Source organism: Falco biarmicus, chromosome 3, assembly GCF_023638135.1.
Source record: "Falco biarmicus isolate bFalBia1 chromosome 3, bFalBia1.pri, whole genome shotgun sequence".
Lineage (NCBI taxonomy): Eukaryota > Metazoa > Chordata > Aves > Falconiformes > Falconidae > Falco > Falco biarmicus.
In genome coordinates, this window is record NC_079290.1 from 40,419,316 (window position 1) to 40,446,578 (window position 27,263).

Sequence of the window (27,263 nt, forward strand, 5' to 3'; positions counted from 1 at the left end):
TTTTAAGGAAAAGGTGGCTCGCTTTAATAACCACAGCATTGGTCACTATTTAACAAGACATTCTAAAAAAGTAATCACAATTTGTCTGATAGTAGTTTACAAGTGGATGGTGTACATTAAGATACAGAGGTAGTAGTTCACTTTTACAATGCTTCACTAATACAGATTACCAAATTCAAGGCACAAAATTGTTCGCTTTACAAAAAATACTGTAAAAAGGTCATCTGCTGTTCTACAATGTGAGTACAACTCAAAAAAATCTTTACACCCTTCCATATTCTGCATGTAGAGTTAGTTGCATTAGGCATTGTTCTATTTTTCCTTTGCTAATAACTGGCATATGACCGGCACTTACATAAACAGTTTGTATCTCAGCTGAGTTGCTTTGTCTTTTAGGCACAAGTCCAGTTGCAGAAATTTAATACAACAGCTTCCTTGGGGGGTGGGAGAAGTCTGTCAGAAGTAAGAATGAGGAGGAAGAAAAGAAACATATAGTCATAAAAGTAGATTGGACTCTGATATAGAGGGAAACAGAACAGAGCATATTTCAAATCAAGTGACTTGAAAAAAGTCAGTTTAAATCATTGACTGCATTCCTAGAAAACCAGATGCCCAGTAGAAGTTTGCTCTGAGAGTATTTGAGACATTCACTTGACTTTGAATTGGCAGAGATTTGCAAATTTCTTTTTATCTTTGTTTAAATAGAACACACACAGTTGCTACAAAACAGAATTACACCACAATTTGGCCATGTGTCCTTTAGAGAGCTTGGGTGAACAAGTGAAGAGATGCATTCAGAAACTGTCCTTGAATTTGCTAAAAGGTCATGAGCAGTAGCTTAAATTGCAAGATTACCCTTGCTCCCCTTCCCAAATAACATAGGGAAAGACAAACAATTTCTGAAACGTTTCACCTTCTAGTTGGGAGACAGCTCTTGTAAGCCTTGGCAGGCTGAGGAAGAGATATCACACAGTGCATCCCTACAAGTAGTATGACTAGTTTACTGTACATACAGTGATATTCTAAAGGACAATCGTGGCAGCTACATTGTAAATTCACTTCGCTTACCTATCACATTTTCCAAGTACTCTAGTCAGTTTTATTTACAGTATATAAAAAAACCATTGATTTTTAGAGTTCAATACACAGGTTTAGGACCCAAGAGAATGCCACAGTAAGATGTTGACATTTGCATCTGTTAGATGCAAGTGCACTTCGCAATTCAGTCATGTAACATTATCGCATTCACCTATAAATGTTAGTCCATCACAAACAGCGTTAAATTCCATTTTTTGCTTCATTGTTGTTTGTAGCCTGTTTCCTTTGAGCGATGAAAGGGTACATACACTTGTCTGCTCCCAAAAATCGGTACATGCATACAACTGCTTCAAAGGGCAGAATACTGTGAAAAAGGGATTATAAAATTGTTAGAAGACAGCATAAACCAAAACCTATGCTTACACTATGTATTTGGTCACCTTAGAAGCACCATACTAGCTACTGGAGAGGCTTCTAAGACTCTAAAAGCATTTTTAATTCACAGGGATACTTACAGAGTGAATGGAAACTCCAGAGCCCCAACCACACAGGCAAGCAAAAAGGAGGAAGCAGCTACTTATTTGCATGCCTCCAGCTTACACCAGATTTTCTGCTGCTTCCTCATAAGCAGCGTGATAGCTTGTTTTAAAGAGGTGGGGGGCAAGGGCATCACAGAAGGCCTAAAAGCAAAGCATCTGTTCAAAGCCACATCAGCAGAGGTCATCAGACATTTAAGATATTCTTTAATGTGGGATTAGTGTTAGTTAATGCCATTCTTTGATCACCAGATGTCTAGCAACCTTGATTTATATTCTAAACTCAATCATCCATCCTCAAAAAGAGAGGTCCGGAGTAAAGAGAGCAATTTCCTTTTTCCCCTCCAGATAAAATTCCAAGAGATGACTATGTGATGGATACCTGGCTACAGACCCCTCCCCTCCTTCCCACGTTTACAAAACGTTACTTTTATTTCAAGTGTAGTACTCAGGGGCTCTAGTGAAGGCCTACGATGGGATTTCCTCAGACCCTGGAAACAGTGGCAAGCACTCACTCAGTGGAAAGCAGTGCACAGAACCTGGCCATTAGGAGTTATGACCACTGAAGCACTGAGAAGTAGATGTCACTGGTACAGGTGTCCTCACTGCCAGAAGTACTGCTTGTGCAGTAGTGACTGGAGGGCCTTTGATCTAAGTCCTGCTGCCTGGGGCATGGATTATGCCGAACCTTTGATCTCCCTGTTGGAAGCTGAAGTGTTGAACCAAGAAAACTGGGAGGGCCTTTGATGTGACTTGCAGCACAAGGCACTGCTTGTGCAGAGAGCACTGAAGCATCCTCTGAGCTTCTGGTTGAAGAAGCTAGTTCTTAAAGATGCTGACAATGGCCTTGGTTTGTTGGCAGAAGAGACACGTATCCAAGAAAGAGGTGAGCGGTGAAGGCTCCGCTAGTCTTTGGTGAGCCTGTCCACCATAAAAACTTGTGGCAGAGGAGAACCACTGACTTGCAAGTGGAATAAAAGTCACCAAGGTCCTCAGTTCCAAACCATCCCTTGCAGAACAAAAATAAGAAAATGCTGTATTTTAAAGGCTCCTGCTACACACTACAGATTTAAAACAAAAACACAGACAGCTGTGAAGCTGTTCTCTGTAAACTAGAATGCAAGTGATGTTGCATTAGTGGAATTGAGCCAACTTCTGTATTACTCTGCATCACTGAATCGTCAGTTTGGTAACAGATTAAACAGGGTTCCCATCCAAAAACTGCAGTGTGTTAGACAGAACAAAGGAGGTAATTCCTTTAAATAGCACTTTCTCCAAACTTTGACTCTGAAAATTGGTTCTAAACACACAGATTTTCGGTTTATCTACCATATCTATGCAAGTCCTAGAGAATGTGCAGGAGTGCCTCCTACGTGCTGGTTCTAGAGACAAACAGCTAGATGTTCCTTTGCTGGAAGCTATCTCATGCCCCATTTCTAAGTGGGAACCTAAACAATGAAATAAAAGTCTGTTGAAGAGAAAATAGGAAATTCAGGAGAATAGGAGATACCAGAATTGTAAAAGAAGGATGCATAATAAATGGAATCTCAGTTTTACAGAGCTTCCCAAGCAAACAACCTACATTCATGCAAGCCAAGAGAGACATGAATTCTAACAAAACAGCACCTATGGTCTGCATGGGTGGGAGGGTGTTTACATCCAGAAAGTAGACATGCTTATGTATTTTAGTAGTATTTTGCAGATTGTATTGCCAACTAACTGGCACTTCTGCTCTTACCTTTTCATGAAGGTGACCATATACATGAGGCGAGGCGTGCAGATCATTGGCTGGTCTGTAAGGATAGCTCTCATAGCCTGCTTCACACAGTATTCTGGCTTCAAGGGTGGAAGGAAAGGCTCAATTTCTTTTCTGAAATATTTGATTAAGACCGATTAATAAGATACATAAAGGACCGCAGATCTCAGTGAAGAGTTCATTAACTCACTTTCTTTGGAATGCCTCAGCAGGGACAATTTTTTATATTCACTGTTAAGTTACAAAGATCATAGCTCAAACTTGTGTTGCCCAAGTACAAAAGAAGACAATGAATTTAGATAGTCTCTTTTTTGAGTCTCACACTAACATATATTAAAGCAGATACAATACATATTTTAATATTTTATGGTAACAGTTTCATTACCTTCAAGTACTTTTATGACAGTACAAACACAGAGCAGAACGGAAATTTTACTCACCTGATCCTGCACCCTCTAAACATTCCTGTATCTACAAGATAAGGGCAGACTAAAGTTGTTTTGATTCCATCCTTTTCAGCAGCCTTCAATTCATGGCTCAAAGACTCGTGGAAACCTACAGCTCCAAATTTGCTGGCACAATAATCCTGTGTTGGCAATGAACAAAGAAAAAAAAAAAGGCAACTTAAAAAGGACAGATACAAATCATGTCCAAAGCCAAAGCATATCTGAGGTGATTCTGCACAGATTTTCAAAACAACAACAAAAGACACCCACTGAATGATGTGAACTCATTTATCATCATACTTTTAAGGCAATTAGCATAGAATCATGAAAGCAGGAAAGCCGAATGTAGGAGGATATTACCTTGGAATCAAGTCTTTGAATCAGGCAGGCTCACATGGCAAGTTACTCTGATTACCAGTTTGCTTAATATTAAACGTTACAACAAAAGACTGAGATACCTAATACTACCTTGGGTCACATTTGAAAAAGCTTGGAGAGTTGGCAGGGCATAGGTGTAACACAGTTAAATACTTTAGTTTTAAAGATAGTTTCAACAGAAGATATAATGGAGATTTGAGTGTGTTATTTAATTTTCAGCAGAGGATATAGCTTTTATATCTCATAAAAATACTAAGTTCAGCAACGTTTAAAAAATAATTGCATAGGCAGCAGCAGCATTTGAGTTTTCTGTTGGATGTGTCCACCTCTGCTGGTGGTCACACCCACAGTCTAGGAAATTCTTTGTAGTTTTCTCAAGACAGTAAATACTCTAAAAAGCCTTAAGTTACACCAGATCCATTCATTTCTGTTATGAAACGCTGCAGTTGAAGGTCCTGGACTGAGTCTTACCTATATAGAAAGAAACCTGTACTAACAGGGTAATATGACCATTATTCCGTTACACACATTAATTTTCACTAACTGAATACCTTTTGTTCAACACTTGCGTTTGTGCTAATGACCTCAAAAGCAAGATAATAGGCTCTAATCCTAACCTAGTTTTATATACCAAACAAGCCTCACAAACTGGTGTTCTCAGCTGCTAGCCACTAGACAACCTAATGGTTATAACTAGGAGCCTATTAAACCAGGTGAGCCATATATTCTAGAAGGAACGCTGGCAGCTGTTTCCTCACAGAAGCGGCAGACTGAAAGCAATACTTTTGAAAACCATTGCCTCTGGCTTCAAGCTTAAGACTGAAGATCTTGACAGGAGTCGGTAGGTGGGCACCTTTAAGGTTCCTAAATTTATCAGGTAATTCAAAGATATTTAGCATTCTGAAATCCTTAGCCATCCCAGGCTTTCACGCTAAGTGGCAAGTCCACCTGCAAAGCAGGTGAATACAGTGGCTGCCTGAGTCCTGTGGATCCCACCCACAGGGAGCCATGCCTTGATATGGTACTCAGCACCATAGTTTCCAAGTATCTTTGAAAAGTTGACTTTATTTTCTCTAGCTGATAATACAAAAGATCTTATCTTAAGCCAGAAGTGCTAAATTTATTGTTAGCTGTACTTTAACAAACCTCCACTCCAGCAGTACTGAACAATCCCAAGGAACTTGCAACTGTCACGATGTGTCCATGATTCATTTCCAGCATCTTGGGAAGGAACGCTTTAGTGGTCTATAAAGTAAAAAAGAAAAAAGTAAGCCAACAAAACCCCTCAAAATAAAATAAAAAAATCCCACACCGCAAACATACTACATTAGTGACAATTGTTCAAAACCTCTATCTCAGTTTATTATCAAGAATTTAGAGTACGAACACTGCACGGATTTTTAACTTCTCAGTTAGTGAAAAATGCCAACAGAAAATCTACACCTTGTTTGTGAATTCAGACAGCAAGGCAGCAAGGACTGTATCTCCAGAAATCCTAAGGTTAAAGGATCAATTGAGCTCAGACATGTTTATTTTTCTGCAAGAGACTAGTTATCAGAAAGAGATAATTTGACCCTAAAATGGAAGTCACATTTTTTTAAGACAAAAAAAGGAATGCAAAGTGTTTAATTACACCATCCAGCACATCTGTGTTAAGACCAGTGCCTATTATCAGTTTTAATTATTGACAGTGTTTTTAAGTTAGATATGAGCTAGTTTTATCCAATTAACTTATCTTGGGCATTTTACATTAAAGAAATACTTCAGGCAGAGCTTTTGCTGATGTTACTTTTTATATATAATACAGTAAACATCTGCTAATGTAAATTACTTTCCAACTTTATTAGTATCCATCATCATTGCTTTAAATAAAAATACAAACCCCACATTTTCTATTATCAATTCCTTATTTTAAGAGTTTCAAAATAAAACAAAGTAAAATAAACCAAAAGCAAGTCTCAAGATGAAATTTTGATTTTAACCTTCAATTTTTATGCTTCTGTTATAACAAAGTTAATTTCTGTTTTAAAAACCCAAGTCAGAGTTAACACCTTTAAAATACTAAATTTTAAGCAATAAATTGAAGCGGGTTGCTAGAAGATCACCCCTGCTAGAATGAATACCTACCTTGTCATGCCTGTTTTCTGAAGCTGACTCAACACTCATTTCTGAAATAAGTGCTAAGCTGACCACCATATATGCTTAAAAAAAAAAATGAAAGAGTAAAATGGTATGTGTAGTTATGATTTACTTCAGCTTCTAGGCTGTCAGTATACTATGAGATCACTTTCAAATTGCCAAAGATCTTCAGACAACACTTTTTAATCATAAACAACCCTAGTTAAAATATAAATCTATTAATGACAGTGCTATTATTCTATTCTAATTTAGTCAGTACCACAAGTGCTTAATCCTCCCAGAAACCTGGTCTTCCTGTGTAATTTGGATCCAAACTCAGAACATGCAAACACCCCTTAAATATTTGCTACTTGCCTAATTGTTGGTTTGAGTTGTGTCAGCTGCATTCTTAAAACGACATGCAAACTACAGCTGAATCCATCTAATTCCATTCTTATGCTGTCTGCATTTTCCAATCACAGACGTCAGGACAGTTTTGCTCTAATGATTTTCACATGTTCTTGTACAACATTTTTGCCTGCAGGTGTTAAATGACTAATCCAGACCTCCTAACATCACACAAAAGAGTGTTTTCACTGGACAGCTGGCAGATGATAGAAGATTAACAGACCTCCTGACTCCTTGCCTTTTCTACTGTTGATTCATACAACTCCTAGATTTTGTCATAACTGCATAACGAAGCTAATTATAAAAAATAATCTGTGAGCAAGCTGCCTTGCATTTCTTTCTTTCCTCATGGCAGGGATCTCTAAACCTCTTATATAGAGCCTCAGACAAGAATTTAGTTTGCTGTTCAAACTAATCTGTGCCAGGCACACAAAGTTTCAGCCTCTCTTCCCATGTTGCATGGCAACAAAGCCCAGCCATCACAGGGCAGCGCAGTCTGAAAAGGTAAGAGGCTTCACTTGGGCAGCACTGAAGTTTTACAGTATGTTATTAATCTGTAGCCTGCCTTATGCACCCCAACACCGACGGTGCGTATGCTAGCCCTGATGCTCCGTGATATCCCTGTAAGAGATCCATGCTCCCAACTCCGTCCTGCTAACAATTTAGTTCCCTCCAGAGCATTAGTCAGCTCCGTCAGCAGTTTCCACTTACGTCTCAGTTATCTGTCCACATCACATTGGAATGACTGATTGCCACCTCACATTGCCAGAAAGCTTGATAATGCAGACTGAAGCTCTGCCTGCAAACCACAGCAACTACAGAAATGAAGGGGCACTCGCCTTGGAGTTTGTCTTGGGGGAAAGAAAGAAGGGAAAGTAGTAGTAATAGATTTTTTTTTTTTCCCCTACCACTTTCAAGGCATGAATCAATGTTTTCTTCCAAGAGATAAACAACAGCCAAGTGCACCAGGCTTTGTTTCTATTATCTTTACTATGGCACTGCTTTTTCCCCTTTTCTCTTTTTTTAAACATGATGAACTATAACAAGGTGTCCATAAGCGTCTATATCTATGGCTGAAGAAGAGAATTTTCACAGGCAGATAGATAGACAGATAGATATGGGAAATAACCAGAACAACTGCAGAGCAGTAAATTTCAGAAAGCCTGCTCAACTAAGCAACACTACTTCAAAGCGTAAAGATTACAAAGACTGAATTTTCAGAGCTTGTGGCTAAAGTAACTCATTTCCAACCAAGAGGAAATTGGCAGATGACGAATAAACCCTGCTGAGGACACTTTTGGGTGACGTCTTCAGGAATTCAAGTGAAGACCAAACAACTCCAGCAGCAGAACTACAGTCACTTCATGTAAGTCATCTCTTAAAAGGCCGTTTATGGCCACATAGGAAAAAACACAGCTCCTCTGCTCTGAAGACAATTAGCAATTCATGGAAATCTTTGCGCGAGACCTTGTTCTGAAACAGCCTGTTCAGAGCAGGCCCCTGTATGTCATCATGGGACATCATCCTGCAAATCCATTTAAAACCTGAAGCTGAGGCAGTCTATAAAGACAGCACAACCATCACACGTTGAAAACTCAGCAGTCAACTATCAACATCTCAGCTAAATGGATATCTGAGAAAGTCATCTCTGTTGCTGCCATCCTCCAGCCATCTGCAACAGCTGGGAGTCAGTACTTGAAAACAAGCACTGTCAGAGGCAGACACACCCTATGGGGGGACACATTTCCAGTCTCAGAGTAAAGGCTTGCCCGCTGCTCCTCCCAGCCTTCTCTTGCTGGGAAAAACAATCCCAAAGTGAAGTTATTCTCTTTCGTGGTATAAGCAATCCCCAAATAAATCAGTGCTCTTACTGAGCTTTTGGCACAGCTCACTTCCTTCATCAAAGCAGCTTCCTCCATACTCTGGTCCCCGTTTTTTCTGCCTGTTACATAAACCAGATCAACCTAGTTTCTTGTTTCTAGTTTCTTTCAGCTTCAGCTACATCTGCCTACCAGACCTGAAGTCTTCTGTGTGCTGTTTGTGCTGCTGAGAAACTAGTTAAGAGCTTGACTGGTTCAGGGCAAGATGCTTCCTGGGTGGCCTTCCCATCTGGAGTTTGTCTGAACAGGTAGCACAGCCTTCCAAGGTGATGCATGGACATGATAATCCTCCATTTAAAAACCCAAAAGTATTAGAAGATACCAAGAAATACGTTTTGACCATGACATTAGAGGTCATGAACCAGGCCCCCAAAAATAATTCAAATCAAGTGATTTAATCAAACTATCTGCCTTCTGGTATGATCCTTTAGGTTTCAGTTTTACCTCTCACAGCTGCAGAGGAAGACATTTAACCAAAATTTTTAAGTACTTAAAGTCAGAACTAGGTCTTTTATTAATGACAAACATTAACAGTTTTCAACGCTGAGGAGAAACCGTTAAGTAGAATATAGTGGATGAAAAGAATTGTGTTCTGATGCAGAGTGAGGAATCAGGGAAGTTATGCAGTGTTCAACATCAAGAAATGTAAGTTATGCATCTTCTTTACTCAGAATTAGCTTTTTCTTTCTTTCTTTTTTTCTTTAGAAAAAATGAAAGACCCCAAAGGCCTAGTACAAATATGCATTTTCTAACCTGCAGTATGGTTTAGCTACAGCAACTAGACAGGATAGGTAGAACACACAAAAGTGTTCTGAATAGAGAGTAGAGCTAGTTTTTTGAGCTAGTATAATCTTTAAGCTTTTTGGAGTCTAGAGATCAATCCCTAATCTTCTAAGCATTTTCCTCTATGCTTCTGAATATACCAGTAAGAACAAACTATTCCCAGTAGCTGTAATCAAACATCTATTTCATGTGCACACAGCTTTGATGACTTATTTCTCACAAGTGTGAAACTGAACAAGCATTTACATGTCACTTCATAGCTTTTGTAATCTGTTCTCAACATTTTGGTTTACGGCAAATTAACTTCTAACAGTCTAGCACTTCTTCCCTCCCCTTCCCCAAATTCTTTAGTTCCATTCTTAATGAAACTCAAAAGATTGTGCAACACAAAGAACAGCACAGCTGCAATGTCAAGACAAATTAGTCTAAATACAGCAAATGAGAATATGAAGAAACACTGTGTTTGGGAAAGTGATTTTTTTAATTAAATTTTGGATTAATTATTCTTAAAGAAGAAAGCAAGCATCCATAGAAAACAATGTTAGCTGTATGCAGCTCAAGACAATGGATACTGAATGCAGAAAGCACACCACAGTAGAAAAGTGCTTGCTACCTCATGTTTAGAGAGTTGTCTTTATATCAAAGACGGAAATAAAGCACATACCAACATGTAAGGTCCTTTAAGTATGTATTTTTCACTACAGTAATTTTTTTCATACCTTCTACCTTCTGTCAATGTTCAACAGCTCTTTTAAACTATTTTGATGGTGTAAACAAGCTGCTTTACTGTAAGGCAGAAATTCCTTTATGCCCAAGAACAACTCATTTTCCATACAGGCCCTTCAGGTAAGGAGAATGGAGCATGGTTATTTTTTGCTATAGTTACCCACAGCAGTGGTGTACTGGTATAACAGATACGACATTTCCTCCCAAGCCACAGCTACTCCTGACTGCCAGCACAGCTGCATAACAGTGCAAACAAGTGCAGCATTTGGGTATTGTTTCATCTTCATGTTAAACACTATTCAGTCAGACCCAAGACGCAAAACTGGTGTGATTAGTTAAGGACTCATCCAGCCAACTCTGGGAACTAAGGTACCAGAGATAATTAACAGCCTGCTGCCATGTGTGTTAGCTAATCTTATAACTACTATCACGAAGCAACAGAGCTGGTGACAAGAAAATGTTGCCCCAAGTTTTCATCTAAAATACACATTACACCCTCTCTCTCCCTCAGCATGGATGTTCAGCCTTTTTTTCTTCCCACTATTCACAGACCACATCAGGACATGCTGCAGGTTCTCCTACTCCTGTGTAGGACAGCATGTGAGCACTCACTCCACCACGGAATGAAATACAGATTTCCACATGCCCCGGTTTCTCTTTCCAATCCAGTAACTGAGAAGGAATGCACGAAGGTCTGACAGAAGCGCACTTCTTAACTCTTCTGCAGACAGGCTATGGCAGCCTTGCTTTAAAATAGGTTTGTCCAAAGTTGGTAGTATAGCACTAATGCACTACTTTATGTTAAAAGGGAAAGAGGTGCCTGAAAGGCAGAAAAACCCCACGGCAAGCTTATCAGTAAATATACTGAAGTTATTTTCAGCTAGAGCCGTACAGCTCAGCTTATTCAGAAAACAGCTACTTTAAATACATTTTAAAACACAGGGTAAAACTTCACTGACAGGATTACAGTGAAAGCCATTGCCAAACAGTTTTAGAAGAGGCCTTGAAAATACACCCTAGAACTCTCAAAGGAGAATTTATTCAAGTTAAAGGCTATAATATTCAAAATTCCTTCTCATGCATCAAACCATTCAGTTACAAGCCTGGGTTTAACCATTTATTTTCCTCCTAGCTTTTTTACTTGGTTTCAATGAGAACTGAGAATAATTGCTTGTCATTTGCACTGTCATTTCAATAACTTTCCCCACATTATCTCCACATCCTTCTTAAATTCCATTATACAAACATCTCCAAAATAACAGCTTAAGGTAAGATTAGAAACTGTGCTAAGGCTACATGAAAATGCCAAGTTTGAAGACTAGGGAGACCACACAGCACAAAGGACACGGCTTTGCCAGTAACAGGCTGAATGCAGAAGGTAGACAGAAGTCTACAACTACTGTTGACCTTGCTAACATAAGGGACCAAAGCCATACTTTAAAGGATCTCAGATGTTTCTGCTGACTGTTTTCAAGAAGTGCTGGGTCCCTTTTGGATAATTAGCCACTGTCTAAGTAAATATTTGAATAGCTGTGGAAATTAGTACTATTTTTGATCTTCAGTTTCTATTCTCAAGAAACGATAATGAAAAATAGGCCAGAATTACCCAGTCTTCCTAAAGTAATGAATTAAAAGTCACACATTTCTCTGGATTTTTGATGGGTCTACCCAGATCCTTTTGGAGCAAAAAGGATCATGATATAAACGTGATGTCCTCAAGCCAAGCTTCCATAGTCAGTTGGATTCAAAGCACGAAAGGAAACTATTCAAGGATTGCCCTCAAGTGTGGCTTGAACAGGCCCTCTGCTCAAAACAAAAAAGCTAGACCTTCCAATATTTCATCTCAAAAGGAGTCCCTTAGTTATTTAGCTCCTGGCAGGCAACACAATCTTCAATTTCCCACTAAAGCTTTATTTGTCCTTCACATAAAAACCCACTGTTTTGGGGCCATGGGGATTCCTTTAATATTGAACTGCAACAGCAGTTAATGCTTAACATACATGCACAGTAATAATGTTACAGTTGCCTTGCAACCAGAAGCTCATGAAAGAACAAGATAGACTTAAACAGAAGTCTGTAATGATGACAAGTAACAAGGAAGCAAAGCCACCCCCCCACCCCCACCCACTTTGGATAGCCTACATTTGCAGAGTGAAACTACAGATAAGATCTACCCAGGTTAAGAGGTGAAGGTAACAAAATAAATAATACCATGAAGAATTAAGCCACAATGAAAAGCAACAAAGTTAATTTAAAACTGTATTTGATTTACAGAGAAATAAGCATCTTTTTTCCTTTCTTCAGCTCTGTATGAAATACTGCTTTGAAGTACATGAAGTCTTAGCTTAGTAAAAACAAACTATTACTTGAATCACTTGGTTTTTTTAATTCATTATTAATTCATGTCAGTAATTAACATTCCTGTTTTTTCCACCCTCATGACTGATCCATAAAAATAAAATGCCCTGCTTCTCAACAGACATATTTAATCAGCTGAGAAGCACCAAAGTTGTGCAAAACTAGGTTAAATCTTACTAGTTTTTGAAGTTTGAACTTACTGGTTACTGAAGTTTGTAAGTGGGTTTATTAATAATAACAAACATCTGTCATGCCATTTGCTAAAGAACAAGTATGCTACAGTCCACATTTACTTTACTACCTTGTTTAGCATTTGTAGTTATTTAGGGTCCAGTTCAAAAATTCCTTCAATTTTCAAAGCCAATAGTTAACTGTTTGCTGTGAATGGTTCAGTTATTGTAGTGGTTCCTCTTACATGGAGTCAACCCATGTTGAGTATATCAGCAGAAAACTGAAACTGAATTAAGTAGTTTCCTTAATCAGAACTTAGTGCCACAAAGCTGTTTACAATGGGTAGACAGTAAAGATAAGATAACTAATGCTATTTAAAAAAAAAAATAATCACAGGAAACTAATACCACTAGTTATCTCTCAAACATTAATCATTGATTTCCACTCTTCACTACTAGAACTAATTATGCCATGCCTAGGGCAACTGAACATTGCCTGGCTAAATTGCCTTTTGTATAGTTTGTTAACAAGGCTTAGTTGAAAAAGGGTTGTGCCCACAGAGAGTGAGATACGAAAAGTGCTTCGGGAAGGACATTGCAACAGAAACTTTTCTTACTGTTGCTTTATCATGTCACTACATTGTCTCCCCCCTTCCCTTTCTCTTAAATGCTTCGTTTCCTGTTATCTTACCCCAAATTGGGTAACTAGGACTGGAAGAGAAAGCAGCTCTGTTCTTCTCATCTGAAGTGTAGGTTAAGTACTCAAGAATGCTACCTAAACTAATACAATTCCTGCTTCAGATAATTTCTTGAGAATCAAGGTGGGAAAGGTATTATTACCTAAGCTTTACAGGGGCCTGCTGCTAATTAAACTCCAGGTCTTTTACACAGAGCTTTTCTGCATCCCCCACCCAGTGCATCACTCTAGAGCAGGGGTCCTCAAACTACAGCCCGTGGGCCAGATACGGCCCCCCAGGGTCCTCAATCCGGCCCCCGGTATTTACAGAACCCCCCTGCCCCCCCCCCTCCCCGGGGGCTGGGGGGGGAAACCAAGCAGCCGCAGATGACTGCCTGCCACTGCATCCTTGCGCCGGCCCCCTGGATAAACAGTTTGAGGACCCCTGGTCCAGATTTTGAGATTTGAGCTTTACCTAGGGCAGGGGTTTAGATTCATATAACAAAGCCAAAGGTGGCCCTGATTTGTCCTTAAGAACATTTCACTTCTGCTTAGAGAATCCACTACTTTATGCTTTTGGGGCATGAAAGAAGTTCAGGTATTCAAGCTGAACTACCCTTGTGACTTCTATACCAGCAAATGGAAACTAAAGCCTTTATGTTATTGGTATGCAGTCTCCATCTTTGTGCTCCCTTTTATGTTCTTTCTTCATAAGAGGAAAAAGATTTTAGATTTACGCAGTTTTAAAATTATTTCCACCCTCAAACATCAGGCCTGTCCTGTAAAGTGTCTGATACTTCTAATGACCATAGGCCACCAGTCATTTCTGTGGAAGCATCCAGCTGCTTTTAATGGACATGCTTGCATATATACTGCCACAAACGCACACCAACTTTTCTACTTTCATCTGTACTTGCAGACATTACCTTGTTGATGTACAACTGCTTCATACATATGCAGCAGTATGTATCACTGTTTAAATCACCTATTGTATATTTAGACCTCTTCCCTCCAGAGTCTGCAAATCTTTGATCTTATATGGCTATGAAAAATGAAGCACATTCTCACAGCTTGACCAGAGAAGCTGTGAAAATCTCCATCCTCGGAGATATTCAAAAGCTGTTGGGACATAGTCCTGAGCCACCGGCTCTAGGTAGCTGTGCTTGAGCAGGAGCATTGGACCAGATGACCTCCAGAGGTCCAATCCAACCTCAGCCATTCTGTGATTCTCCACTTCAGTATACCAGCTCCCTGCTCAACAGCCCATTCCTCTTTCATGCACAGAGGAAGAAGTTCCTAAGCCAGCACAGACCTTGCAGTCTTTGTCCTTATGTCCTTATCAACACAGAATCTTAAGGGAAAGGATGCTGATTCTTCTGCCCTATCTTTCCTGTATCTCCCCTACGGAAGCTCTTGCCTGTAGTAAATTATCCTGCTCTGTCTGAAACTGTCTGTTTTACTTCCACTTCTCCTTCGGTCTCAAGTCCTTTCAACTGGAGAGAGTCCAATGAAGCCATGCAGAGCACCTAGATGAACTTCTTGTGGGATTAACATTTTTCAGCTGAGTTCAGAACATACACATACCATGCTGTTTTCAAAAACTAATGATGTCCCCCCAGCTATTAGATGCCACCCAATAACTACACTACCTTGTCCGCTTAAGGATATTCTGAGCCCTCACAGACAATTCTGCCTGCCCTGAATTTTAACGGTTTTTAAAGCTTGGACAGAGCAATCATACTGGATTCTCGACAGCTAGCAATGAACAGGGAGAAAGACAGTATCTCTGCTTGAACAGTGTATAAGCGCAGCACACAAGTTGCCAATGATGTCTGTTGTGGATTTCAAATGCCAAACTAATCTAAAAACTCATAAGGATTACTAAGAGGTAAGATGACATGGTAAGAGGGCTGTTGGAGGTTCAGCTATGAGTTTAGCCTGCCTTATGCTGCAAAAGAAGCAAGACACAAGTTTAGACTGAAGTGCATCTTGGGAACAAATGTATACACGCAGATTTCTCCAGCCAGCACAAATTTAAGGCATAATAAAGCATGAGAACTGAAGCTTTCAAAGTATTCATGCTCAAAAGCTGATCTCTTCCCTCCTGCCCAAAGGCATCTTATTAGACAAGTTGATATTTATTCTCTGTAAATATTAATCTCATGCTACACTCAGACTATCATAGCTACGAAACCACAACTGCTATTAAATTTAAAGCAAGTATTACACAGTTGGCAGCAGCCACTGAAAAGTAACAGGCAGTTTAAAGAAAGTGAATCCTTCTGCTCAGATCTACCATGTCAGCATTTGAGCTTTCCATGTACCCAAGACCAACACAGAGCTCCAACATAGCCATGACAGCTCAGTTACACTCCTGTAAATTCAGGAACTTAAGTTACAATCCCAGTAGGCAGCACCACCAACTGTACTCTTCCACAGGCAGATCTATCAGTGAAGATGACCTAACCTGCATTTATTCAAATGCCAAATTTGAAGTTACTTTATAGAGTTTGCTGGTCAATATCTTGTATCTTGCTGATTCAAGAAGTTAACACTTGGCTACCCCTTTCCACAAAAGCTGGTTTAATCCCTGTTGAAGTCAAGTGACTAGAAATTCTACTTTGTTTATATACTGACAAATGGCCGTGTCAAAGGATTTGTAGTGTTTCAGAGCTATGTTGACATTAGTGTAACAAACACATTAGTCCTTCACCTTCATTAGCACAAGTTTGCAGCAAATGTCCAGCCATTTGGAGAGCTGTTATTTATTGCTAGCTATTTGATAATCTTGACAAAAATGAAAACATGTCCCTATGAGTCAGTGAAAAAGCCACAAAACAAATTAATTTTAGAACAATTATTAGATAACGAGCTCAGAATATTCTGTTCAGTGAACAAGAACCCAATCCAACTTTTAAATACACATTTTTCTTCAGCTTGCCATAAGCTTAGTCATCCTCTGGAATATTTAGCAAAAGCTGGTATTTTAGACTGCATGCTTCCAAAAAATTACTAGAAAACAGTACTGTCAGAACTACTTATGGAAAATATGAAGTCATCATTCATGTTTTACGATTTATATAACAGACTTTTCAAGAAGTGGCTAAAGAGAAAAAGAATGTCTAATGTTTTATGGATACCTTAAGGCCAGTACCTCCATAGCACTGCAATTGCTATAGTACATGCATGCAGATGACAGCTGAGTCACTTTACTCCCCAACTCAGTCACTAAGTAATTTTTTTGAATCAATTACTTTTATAAAAAGAAAGCGATTATGCCATAACTGAGCATCTCACAAGAGGAACAAGATTAGAAGGAAAGCTTTCCTTTTTACATAACCATCTTTCTTAGCAGAAACAAAAATAAAGAAAATATTATAGCTGAATGGAAAGGTAGCTTCAAATTTTAGTTAGGAAACAGTAAGACCCTAAAAGGCTCCAACTTCTTATGTAACTCCTTGAATGAGAAGTAACATTTTCAGGATGCATTGAGCTTAGAGGTTTTTAAAAAACAAGGTGTTTCTGTTTCATACTTATCCCTACCCTCCCAAAAAAAGGGTGTACAGAAAATAAATAGACTTGGGAGGTAAATTTTTGCTTCATAAGCCAACAAAGGCTAAAATGACAAAACCCTCCAGCTAATACAGCTAAACAGCAACTAATACAATTTTCAAGAATTCTACTTGCACAGGCATTTTAACCAAACACCAGCAAACTGCTCGCTTTCTTAGGGGGTGAGTTTTCAAAGACAGAGAGGTACTTCCTTCCTGTGCCTGCCTGTAGAATCTATGCTCATTTCCCACAAGCTGAAACGTGGCTCTGGCCTGGTTTTTCCACATTCAAACCACGTTAGTACAACTGATTTCCAGAGAAGTTGCACAGTGCAGTAGGCACAGAGATAGTTACTCTTGATGGTACATAACAGCAATCATAGTAATAGTGCAAGGCAAAGAAGCTAGAGCTGTTAACACAACGTTATCTGATGTGTTCAGAAAACTTACCTTTATCTAAGGGTTTTTAATAGTGTGTAATTAAAATATTGCAGTCTCTTTATTAGTCAAGTTGTTACATTCAGACTGTTAAGCCAGTGTCAGATTTACTAGACCTTGGACCCATTTATGACTACTTAACTATTTAGAGCCTGTAAATTCTATTCCAGAAAAATGTCTCCAAGAATGACATTTCATTAGACAGCCGCAGATATCCTGTGTACACAGCTACATGGTTTTATCCTATCCCTCCTCACCCTTTCCCCAAACACCTCACACACACACTGCCTAGTCCAAGTCTGAAATGTTGATGCAGTGATTCTAGTCTTTAAATGAAAAAACTAGTCAACTTGGGCAAGCAAATGAACAGCTTTCCTCCCTGCCCTCCAGACAAGTTAGTGAGCTGAACTGGCTCACCCGAGGATCCGAGGAATACCAACCCTAGTGCAAAGTAAGATGCAGATTCAACGGGTGGTCCCACATGGCAGCTTGCCACCACTAAGCTGCCTTATAGTTTCATCCTAAGTCAACAGAAGTTTTGGTCAAGTTACTTCTCAGCCTATGCTCAAGCACTTTTCCAAGCCAAGGCTGAAAAGGGAGTGCTCAAGAAGCTGTCACACAAGTTCAAACAGATGGCAGAAGTGACCAGCACCAGGGCACATTTAGGTGTAGAATTCAACAGCCAAACAAACTTGAATTTCAAAAGGCTCACACCAAGTCAGCCACCTTGGCTCCACAGTTGTTCTGGCATTCCTTGGCCTACCATGCCCTCCCATTCCAGTTGTGATAATTCACTCGTGTCAAGTGTTAATTTGACTGGGCTGGCATATAAATCATTACACTAATATAATTATTTACAAGAACAGACTATTCATTCAGAAGTGTAAGCACAGATGTAAATCTCTCCCCGGTTTGTGACATCTTCTTTCAAACTAACCCCTCAGAAACTGAGATGTTACCAGTCTCAAAATCTATGCCTACTCAACTACACTGTGTTTGCATTTTGAAAAATTTTTAAACAGACTAAGAAGTCTAAGACCACAGAAAAAAGCATAGAGCATCACACATAAATCAGCTTCACTTTGCCTTGGCAGAAAGACCTCTACCATTTTTCACAGAAGACAGACAGGTATCAGTAACTCAGTTTTACCATCAGTGTGAATAGCCAGAAAACCTCAAAGGTCAAGGGAGCAAGATTTATCAAGAGAGTGATGCTCTGGCTTTTACATACAGAGGACTGTGGAAAGGTTTAGTACTAGAGATACATAACAAAATCCTTCCCTCCTCCCCCCAAAAAAAAACCCTGAAGTGAAATCAAAGCACGACAAGCATTGGGAAAGAATAATAGTTTGCAGCTGATACAGATAAAAGTAGAAAAGTTTTTAAAAGTTCAGTGCTAAAGTGGAAGGGATGGTGCTAGAAAACATTCCATTCATCCTTCCTCAACTTGTCTAGTCAGAGTAATTGATGACACTGAGAGCTACAGAAAAGGATTGCTTACCCACACAGATCAGTCTGTCTTAGGCAGTGATGCAAACGCTGGGTTAGCAGGACACTTAGCCACACCATAATTAGGCTTGCTTTTCTCCACCATTCAGCACATGAACATTCCTGTCTTCTAGAAGTCTGCTATTGTTGCTTGGTTATTACAGAAATTTAATAACATAATGAGATTTCATTAATTTAGCTGCTTTTCATAAGATTACTTCTAGAAAGAAGAATCTGGAACTTTATGGAACTTTAAATTCCATTGCTCTCTTAACCTCCACAGGACAAGAAAGGCATACATGCAATCTTTTAGACTATTTCACTGAAACAGAGAAGAGCCGCTCTCTCCACTTCTAGCAAGGTTAGGCCCTGTGCTGGCAAAGACTATCATTCCATTCAAGGTTTGCCTGTGTCCCCAAATCCTTCACAAGTATCAACATAATATCAGACGAAAGTCAGTCTTCGAAGTCTGCTTTTTCAGCTGACCTGCCCCATTCTATAAGAAGGGGGAATTAAATTATTGCACTAATAGCTCATCCAAGACCATTTCTTCGGAGTAGATTAGCAATCCTGAAAGCGTTCATACAGTTTGCTGAGAAGTCTCCGACCCTCAGAAACAGTCACAGAAGACTGAAGAGTGAGATTATCCCAGAGTCTTACCTCTGTGAGCTATACTGCAATGCCAGCTTTATTTTAGATGGCAACAGAATTGCAAGCCACTAAAATCTGACTGATACTTCAAATATGTTTCAAGTAGTTTGAGAAGTCCTGGCATGGTCTCTTCAGGACAACTTTCCTTTTCCTTAATGGAACTTTCACATTGCTTTTCTGTTAAATATATTACTGTTTTCACCTAAACTCTTCAAGTTTCATACAGTTTAGTACATGGAAGTAACTAGCTGATCACACCTTATGCTACCATCTTGGACACCAATCTACAGGCACAAACAATCCACAGGTCACAATCTGAGAATCTCTATTTTCTATCGTTTCAGAGTCTAAGATCCATCCACCTTTCCAATAGTGTGGCAAATTAATTTGCAAAGTATGCCTACGAGAAGCTGTCACAAAAGCACCGATGTGATCAAAGCAGTTTAAGGGAATGGTCATTTCATATTTAACTGACTGGGATGAAACCCAAATGCTTTATATCATTAAAGAGAAGGAAGGGAAATGCATGAATTCAGATGCTGTTTGATCAAGAAGTCAGCATTCTTCACCACACAAATAAGATGCTGTAGCACAGAAAGTATGTGTAGGAAGGCTGGTGTTCTAACATTTTCAAAGGATCTTTGATATGATTTTCCCACTGCCCTGATGGAAGTGTTGCTAATTAAACAAGAATACTGTAAGTTGTTTTGCTCAGACTCCTTGATACGTAACTACTCATTTATCATCATGATACAGTAGACAATGGAGAACCACAACTGAAGAACCTCAATAGACCTCGGGGAACAAGCACTGAGTAACCTGTAGAACAGCTACAGTTCAGAGGGCAGCACTCTGGAATCCCAGTTATAGGTACCTGAACTCATGTGATTCCTACACAAGGCAAATGAAAGGGCGTTTTGCTTAAGACAGACCCTCCTACCACCCCATCCCAACTTGCCGACTCTTCAGGTGAGTACATTGTCTGAAGAATCATTTTTATCTTCACCCATGTCTACTCTGAAACTGATATAAGATCATCACTTCTACAGCCAAAGCTTAGACCGGGGTCCTCAAACCCTGCCCCCCCCCCCCCCCAACCCCTTGGGTTGGTGGGGGGGAACCAAGCAGCCGCAGATGACTGCCTGCCACTTCATTCATGCCGGCCCCCTGGTTAAAAAGTTTGAGGACCCCTGGCTTAGACATTCAGATACCTAACTAAATTGTTTTAAATGGTTTGCATTGGTGGCCCACCCTCCCCACCCCCCAAAGAAGGATCAGAAAACTGGAAAATTTCCAATATTTTGGTTTTTTGTTTTTGTTTTTTTTTTTTAAATTATCACAGCAACTAAAATGTGACTACAAGGCTAGATTACAGATTGCAAGATACAGGTTACAAGACTGTATGCTAGTGATAACAGTGCTGGACACGAGCTCCTGGTAGATCACAGAATAAATCTGTGAGGAAAGCTCTGGGCCAGTAGTCCTAGGCCCACTCAAGCTCCAGAAATATATATCTCCACCCATTTGTTTCCTAAAACTTGTGTTAAGTACATTTCTTTATCAAATGTGAAAGTGCAGTTTTCTAGAGCATGCCTCTGGAAGACAGTATTTTCTCAATTGATAGATTCCCTCTATTTTCTTAAGAAATGAACCCAAGAACATACCAACTGCAGAACCATACTAAAGCACTTACAAGTTTTAAGCACAACTAATATGACTATTTCCATAGCTAAGAGTATGACTGCTTTTTCCTTCATATCCACTACCCAGCATGGTACCACAGTATATGAAACACATGTGCTGTCCAGGGTAATTTACTAGTTGCATGTAGTTGGAATCATTTTGCAAGGGAAGAGTTAGTTTTGATGACACTTTTTGAATTACATGCACATGTTCTTCCTGAATCTGATCCAACTCATTTTTCAAAAGTCAAGAAAGTTGTAGATTAAACTTTCAAGTAAACTTCTGCATCTTCAGATACATTATAAATTTTTTTAAAAAAATAATAAATTAAAGCAGGTAATTCCATTCATGCAAAATGCTAAATATAGCTAGCTACCCTGTCAGTGAAATAGCATCTATATTTGATCATAGATGTTAGAATCCTAAAAACGAAGACAAAAATGAAACTGCTATGCCAACAAGCCACAAGACTCAGCATGGTAGTTTCAAACAACATGACTTAAGCAGTCTTTTCATCTGCAGAAAGTTCTGTGTGCACACTAAGTGCAATACTTCCATATTTAAACTAAACAAACTATAGGCATGAGTGAGCTTTATTTAATACCAGGGAGCTTGAAGAGACCAGAACAACAATGTATAAGTATTGATAAAATATAGATACCTATAAACTACTGTTATTTTCCAAGGCTTTAGCAGCTGCATAAATAAGCATTTGACTTATTAACTCTGAATTAACTTTCTTTCCAAGGTACATTTAAGTTTTAGCCTGTTTACGAATGCCCTAATTACCCGAGTAATATTTCCCTCTTTACTCAGTATTTATTTCTTCCTGTACCAATGTCAGGCCACCTAAAAGATTTATTCAATTCTTACAAAGACAAATATGCCCACATAACATCAAAAATCAAGTTTAAGCAAATTAAAATAATTACTTTGGTTAAGTTATCAGTTCACAAGTCTTCAAACTCTTGGCCCTAGTCTCTTACTATGTGGACTTTTTTTTATTTTAATAAATATGCAGAACTGGAGCTGAATGCTTTTGCTTCCCCCTTTTGGTAAGTTGAAGAGAACTCTAGGAGAGCTTTAAGCTGAAAGTTTTGTGGAGGATCCACACAACGGGGAAACATCACTGTTCCCAGAGCTTAATACTGAAAGTCTGTCCTACAGAAGGGCCTTCATGTCACACAACCTCACAGATCCTGATCATTGCCTTGTCCCTGTCCCTCCATGAGTCCCATTCAATGGCCAAATCTAAAAGGATTTCCCAGGTACTATGCTGATGTACAATAATACCCATTTCACCAGCAACAGCTTTATTCTTCCAGTAAAAAAGAAAAAAGGCTTAGCATAGGTACAAAAATCCAAAATTATCCTGAAATATCCAAAATTATCCTGAGTTCGCACAGTAGTTTTATTAAATACACTTCTACAGTTTAAAACACAGTATTTTGATACTTCAGTTAAGCTTTATTGTAAAACCACAAGAAAGAAAAACTTATTCCTATATTTGCTTAAAACTGATTAAACAGCTTTATCTTACACTGTGGTTTAATGTTTTTCAAATCTGAATCGTGACATACCACAAGAAAATTTCCTTGCCTGCAGAAGTTCTGTTCCAGTAATTGACAATTGCAGCCAAGTAAGTTATTATTCTCACAACAGACTGGCAGGAAAGATAGTGTTACACTCCTGGTACAGCTTTATGCATCTGCAAATTATAGTAAACCAGAGCTGGCTTGTTTCAAACCAGGAATGGATTTTGTCCCTGTGTTTTCAATATCAGAAGCATTCAAGTTATCACAGCATGAAATAACAGGTTTTTAATACTGCAGTGGATTTTATGCTGTGGAAATTGCTACATGATGCAGTGGTGACATGTTTATATAGAACACTCGCAGGAAGGATTATACAAATCATGAATGTCAGCAAAATGGAAAGCATCTGTTTAGGCTGTGGCATGCTGCTAAGGCTCTCCTGACTGCCAGTTTGTGATATGGTACACAGCCCAGTTGGGGTCACAACAGAAAACCAGTGACAAGACTCCCACGTCACTGCCTGCTACAGAAGTTAGGCAGCCCTCAGATCATAGTCACTAGCAAAGCAAGTTCAGATCACCTGCATTCTGCATGGACAGCAGGCAATCAATCTTATTTCAGATGTTTCAATGAGACAGTACTAGAGCCCCATTTTTTGTTTTTATATAGAAGCACCTTGAGGCTTGATTAACAATCAAGGGCTGAGGATGAATTTCCCCTGTAACACATTAAAAAACCAACCCCCAACAAAACCCCAGAAAGTACAGACACTTAACTACTGAAGCAATATTACATGGAAGATCCATGTCTTTATAAAATCCATTTACAGCTTTTTGGACGAAACACCCTCCAAGAATAGTTAAAAGCCTACATAATGCTCCAGAGTATTAGCTTTGCTTTTGGACCACCAGTTTAGCTGACATGGAAAAGACTAGCTGCATAAGACTTCACACATCTAGACACATTGTTCTATTTAAGTTAGCATTGACTTGCATCAAAAAAGTTGGCTTCAAATCAGCTGATTCAGATGATATCTTATGAATTAAGTACTATTACTTTTAACAGAAGTCCACCCACTGTTGGTCAAGCCAATCTTTTCTGGGATCATGAAGGGGAAGACAAGGAAAAAAGCTTTGCCAACAGCAAAAAATAAGAGAAGCAAAGCAGAACACAGGATCTGCAGGAAGCATACATATGAACAGATCCTCAGTTAAATATAAAGGGTGTTGACTGCTCCTTAGAAGCTTAAGCCAAGATCTCAAGTTCCACAGTTCAGATCTAACTATACCTTCTTGGAGTCTTTTTTTTTTATTTTAAAGTCACTTCACAATGTAACATTTAAAGATGAATGAAACTGTTATGGAAACCAAATCACAGCAATACTAGACTCTAAGTATAGCTTTCTATTACTGTAAGAGACTCTGAACACACAGAGGGTGCTTTAAAAAGGTCTCTGAAACAATTTTATAAATAATTGTATGACTTGGGCCTGAAGGAAGAACAGCTGGAGGATTTAGGATCCTCCCATATTTTAATTCATGGTGATGTCATAATTTAGAGTTCTTGGAAACTTTGTCAATTCAGCATTTAAACCACATCAATAACAGTCATTAAATCTAGTGTACATCTCTTGTTTGCTTAAGCGTCAGTTTAACTTTTATGAAGGGGAACATGCAGAGCTCTTAGTTGTAAGAAGCTGTATGAACTTTCTCGGAACTTTTCAAATTGCCTGAAAAAAATACTTTTGGAGTTTAAAAGAGTTTCTAAACACACCGTCCCATGTGCACTTAAGTTTAAGCACTCTCTCTGCAAGCTTTACTATACATTGGGAAAAGACTGCTCTGCCATTAAGTGTTTCACAGCGCAGACTTGAAGGGGCTCCTTTAGGGTTATGAAACAGCATTTCGCTTCCATATTAAAAAAGTTAGGTTTGGGAGGGCCTCCTAAGTTTTGAGGATGAAGCATTTTACAAAATTTTGTTATGAAAAGGTAAGACTAGCCAAAAAGGGCTTAAGTTGAAGTATATTTCGGATTGCTTAATCCTTTGATTGTTATGCAAGTGTATTTCATAACCTTATTTGAAGGACCAAAGAAGTTTTAATACTAACAATGGGCTCAGTCTGACAGCTAATGCTAACCCAAGTGTGCATCATGCCCTCCTTCAACACTCAAATTTATGTAACTTCATACTATCGTGGGTTTAAAAATAAATCATACAGTGAAACAAGATTTAGATAGACAAAGAGAATAATATCACAGTTTGTTCTCCTTTATTAGGATCTGCTAGTTATGGAGACAATATCACCCCAGAAACCACATTAAAGATTTTCTTACTTCTACCAGCAGCTCCCAGAGAAAGCTATGAGGACAAATACACAAGATTCCTGAAAAAGTGTTCTTGGCTTGATTTCTTGAGAAATCTTTTTTGCCTTTCCTCCCAGCCCTCAAAAGGAACAATTTGCCTCCAAGGCAATTCAAACAACATTTCCAGCAGGGGTTTTCAGTATTTTTTTTTTCCCCCAGAAATGTGAAAGTTTGCTATTGTAACCATCATTAAAACAGCATCTTAAGGCTGCTAACACACTGGCAGAAAACTATGGCAGGAAGGCTGAAAAGGCGTTCATTAACAGTAACAACCTTTAAGCAGATTCAGAGGTTATGCTTGCAAAGGATTTCATATCCAAGGCTACAGAAAAGAGCACAAGACTTAGAACTCAGGATATAGTTGATTTGAGACTATTTGTTAATCATTTTAATACCCACCATTCCTGTTAGAACAGTAACTTAAAAATAAGAAACCCCTGAAGTGGTGAGCTTGCAAATGAAAGGAAGTGCAAAACTCAAGGAGACAGGAGTTAAGCAACAGCAGCTAATTTTTCAAGGTTAACTAACAAAAAGGGCAGCAGAAAGCAGTTTATAGTTACCCAGAAGTGTGCGTGACAGTTGACCATCATGGTCCTCTCAATAAGCTCATCAGGACACTCCAGCAGATGGTGCCCAGAGACCACACCAGCGTTGTTAACCAGGACAGACACCTCACCAACCTCCTTGCGGACCCTCTCAGCTGTCGAGTAGACATTCTCTCTTTTGCCCACATCACAGGTGTATGTGTAGACCTGCAAGCTGCAAGGGGGCAGCGCATCTTTTTCTCCATCTCCTAGGGAATACAGACAAGAGAACAGGGACGGGGAGGGGGAAGATAAAGTTCTTACTTGTACTTTGACACTCAGGCAAGTAGTCGAGTGGGAGCAGCACACGCACTCCCGTTACAGAAAACTTTTCTTTACTTCGGTATCACCACAGTACACAAGGACTCATCTATTTACTACTGCTGCCAAAGCGCTGTAAGAAGAGCTGCAGGTTTCAGAGCCGCTGCCGGGTCCCGGGCCAGTCTCTGCTCCGCACCGCGGGGCCCGGGCCCCAGGCCGCCCCGGCTGGCGGGGGCACCGGCGGCACGTCTGCCGACCCCACGCCCGCCGGGCTCCGCTCCGGAGCCGCTCCCACCTGCCCTGCCCGCCGCAGGTGAGCGCGGCTGCGGGCTGGAGCCGCCGGGCACGCCGCCCCGGCTAACTGCTCCCCGCCCCGGGCCGGGGCAAGGCCGGCGGCTGGGCAGGTGGGAGGCGGGGGGCAGCGCCCGGGCCGCGGGACAGCGCGGGGAACCCGCTCCGGCAGGTCGCCGCTTACCTCTGGGGGCGGCGGCGGCCGCCTCGGCCATCTCCCGGTAGATGTGGCGCACCATGCCCGCCGTCTCCTCGTTGCTCTGCGTGTTGATGTCCCACAGCACCAGCAGCGCCCGGCGCCGGGCAAACTCCAGGGCGAAGAGGCGGCCCAGGCCGCTGCCCGCCCCGGTGATCAGGCACACCTGCCCCGCCACGCTCTTCTCCTTGGGCCGCACCAGCCACTTGGCCGCGGCCAGCACGAAAGCCCACAGCACTCTGAAAGTCACCACGAAGAGCTCCAGCAGGATGTTCATGCTGCCGGACCCCAGCGCCGCGGGGTGACCCACGCGTCCCGGCACGGCCGCCCGCGGAGCCGCAGGGCACGGACGGACGCTGGCGGCGCGGACACTCTACGCGGCCGAGACGGCTCCTCCTCACCGCCACCCGGCTCCCCCACCTGGGGCCGCCCCTGTTCGGGACCCTCCCGCTGCAGGCGAGGAGCGCGACTCCGCTCCCGTCGCTGAGGGTCCCACCGCACCGCCCGGGGCCGGGCTCCCCCTCTCCGCGCCGCTCGCACTCGGACCAGGCGCCACCGCGGTCCCGCGCCCTGCCTCAGCCACACACACCAAGGAAGGAGCCCGGACACTGCGCCGTACCGCCAGCCGCCGCCTCCCGCTCCCCTACCCCCCGCGGCCCCGCTACTGGCAGTGAGCATCTTGCTCGCTCGGCCCCCTATATAGGGCGGGCCGGGCAGCCGAGCCCCTCCTCCGGGCTCCCCAGCCCTCCCCCGGCCCGGCCCGGCCCGCCCCACATTCCCGGGACCCCCCGCTCCTCCCTGCCCCGCTCCGCCCCGCCGCCGGGGGCGGGTCCCGCGGCAGCGCCAGGCCCTCGCCCGGCCGGAACAGGCCCGGCCGGTTCTCCGCGCCGCTCGGGTGCGGGCGCCCCGGCAACTGCCAGCGGCCGGGGCTCGGCAGACGCCCGCCCC

General features: G+C 41.0%; 1 protein-coding gene across 2 annotated transcripts; it reads right to left on the reverse strand.

Moving 5' to 3' along the window:
- RDH10 (retinol dehydrogenase 10) lies at nucleotides 1-27,032 on the reverse strand. 2 transcript variants are annotated; one of them, XM_056333342.1, is made up of 7 exons: nucleotides 26,304-27,032; nucleotides 25,544-25,776; nucleotides 5,301-5,399; nucleotides 3,771-3,916; nucleotides 3,313-3,444; nucleotides 1,250-1,402; nucleotides 1-453 (listed from the first exon to the last, which is right to left on the reverse strand). In XM_056333342.1, the coding sequence occupies exons 1-6, from the start codon at nucleotides 26,590-26,592 to the stop codon at nucleotides 1,279-1,281; spliced, it is 1,023 nt and encodes a 340-aa protein (XP_056189317.1). In that variant the 5' UTR covers nucleotides 26,593-27,032; the 3' UTR covers nucleotides 1-453; nucleotides 1,250-1,278. The 2 variants fall into 2 exon arrangements, with proteins under 2 accessions (XP_056189317.1, XP_056189316.1); XM_056333341.1 differs by having other exon boundaries at nucleotides 1-1,402; nucleotides 26,304-27,027.
- Between the last annotated feature and the right edge of the window lie 231 nt (nucleotides 27,033-27,263).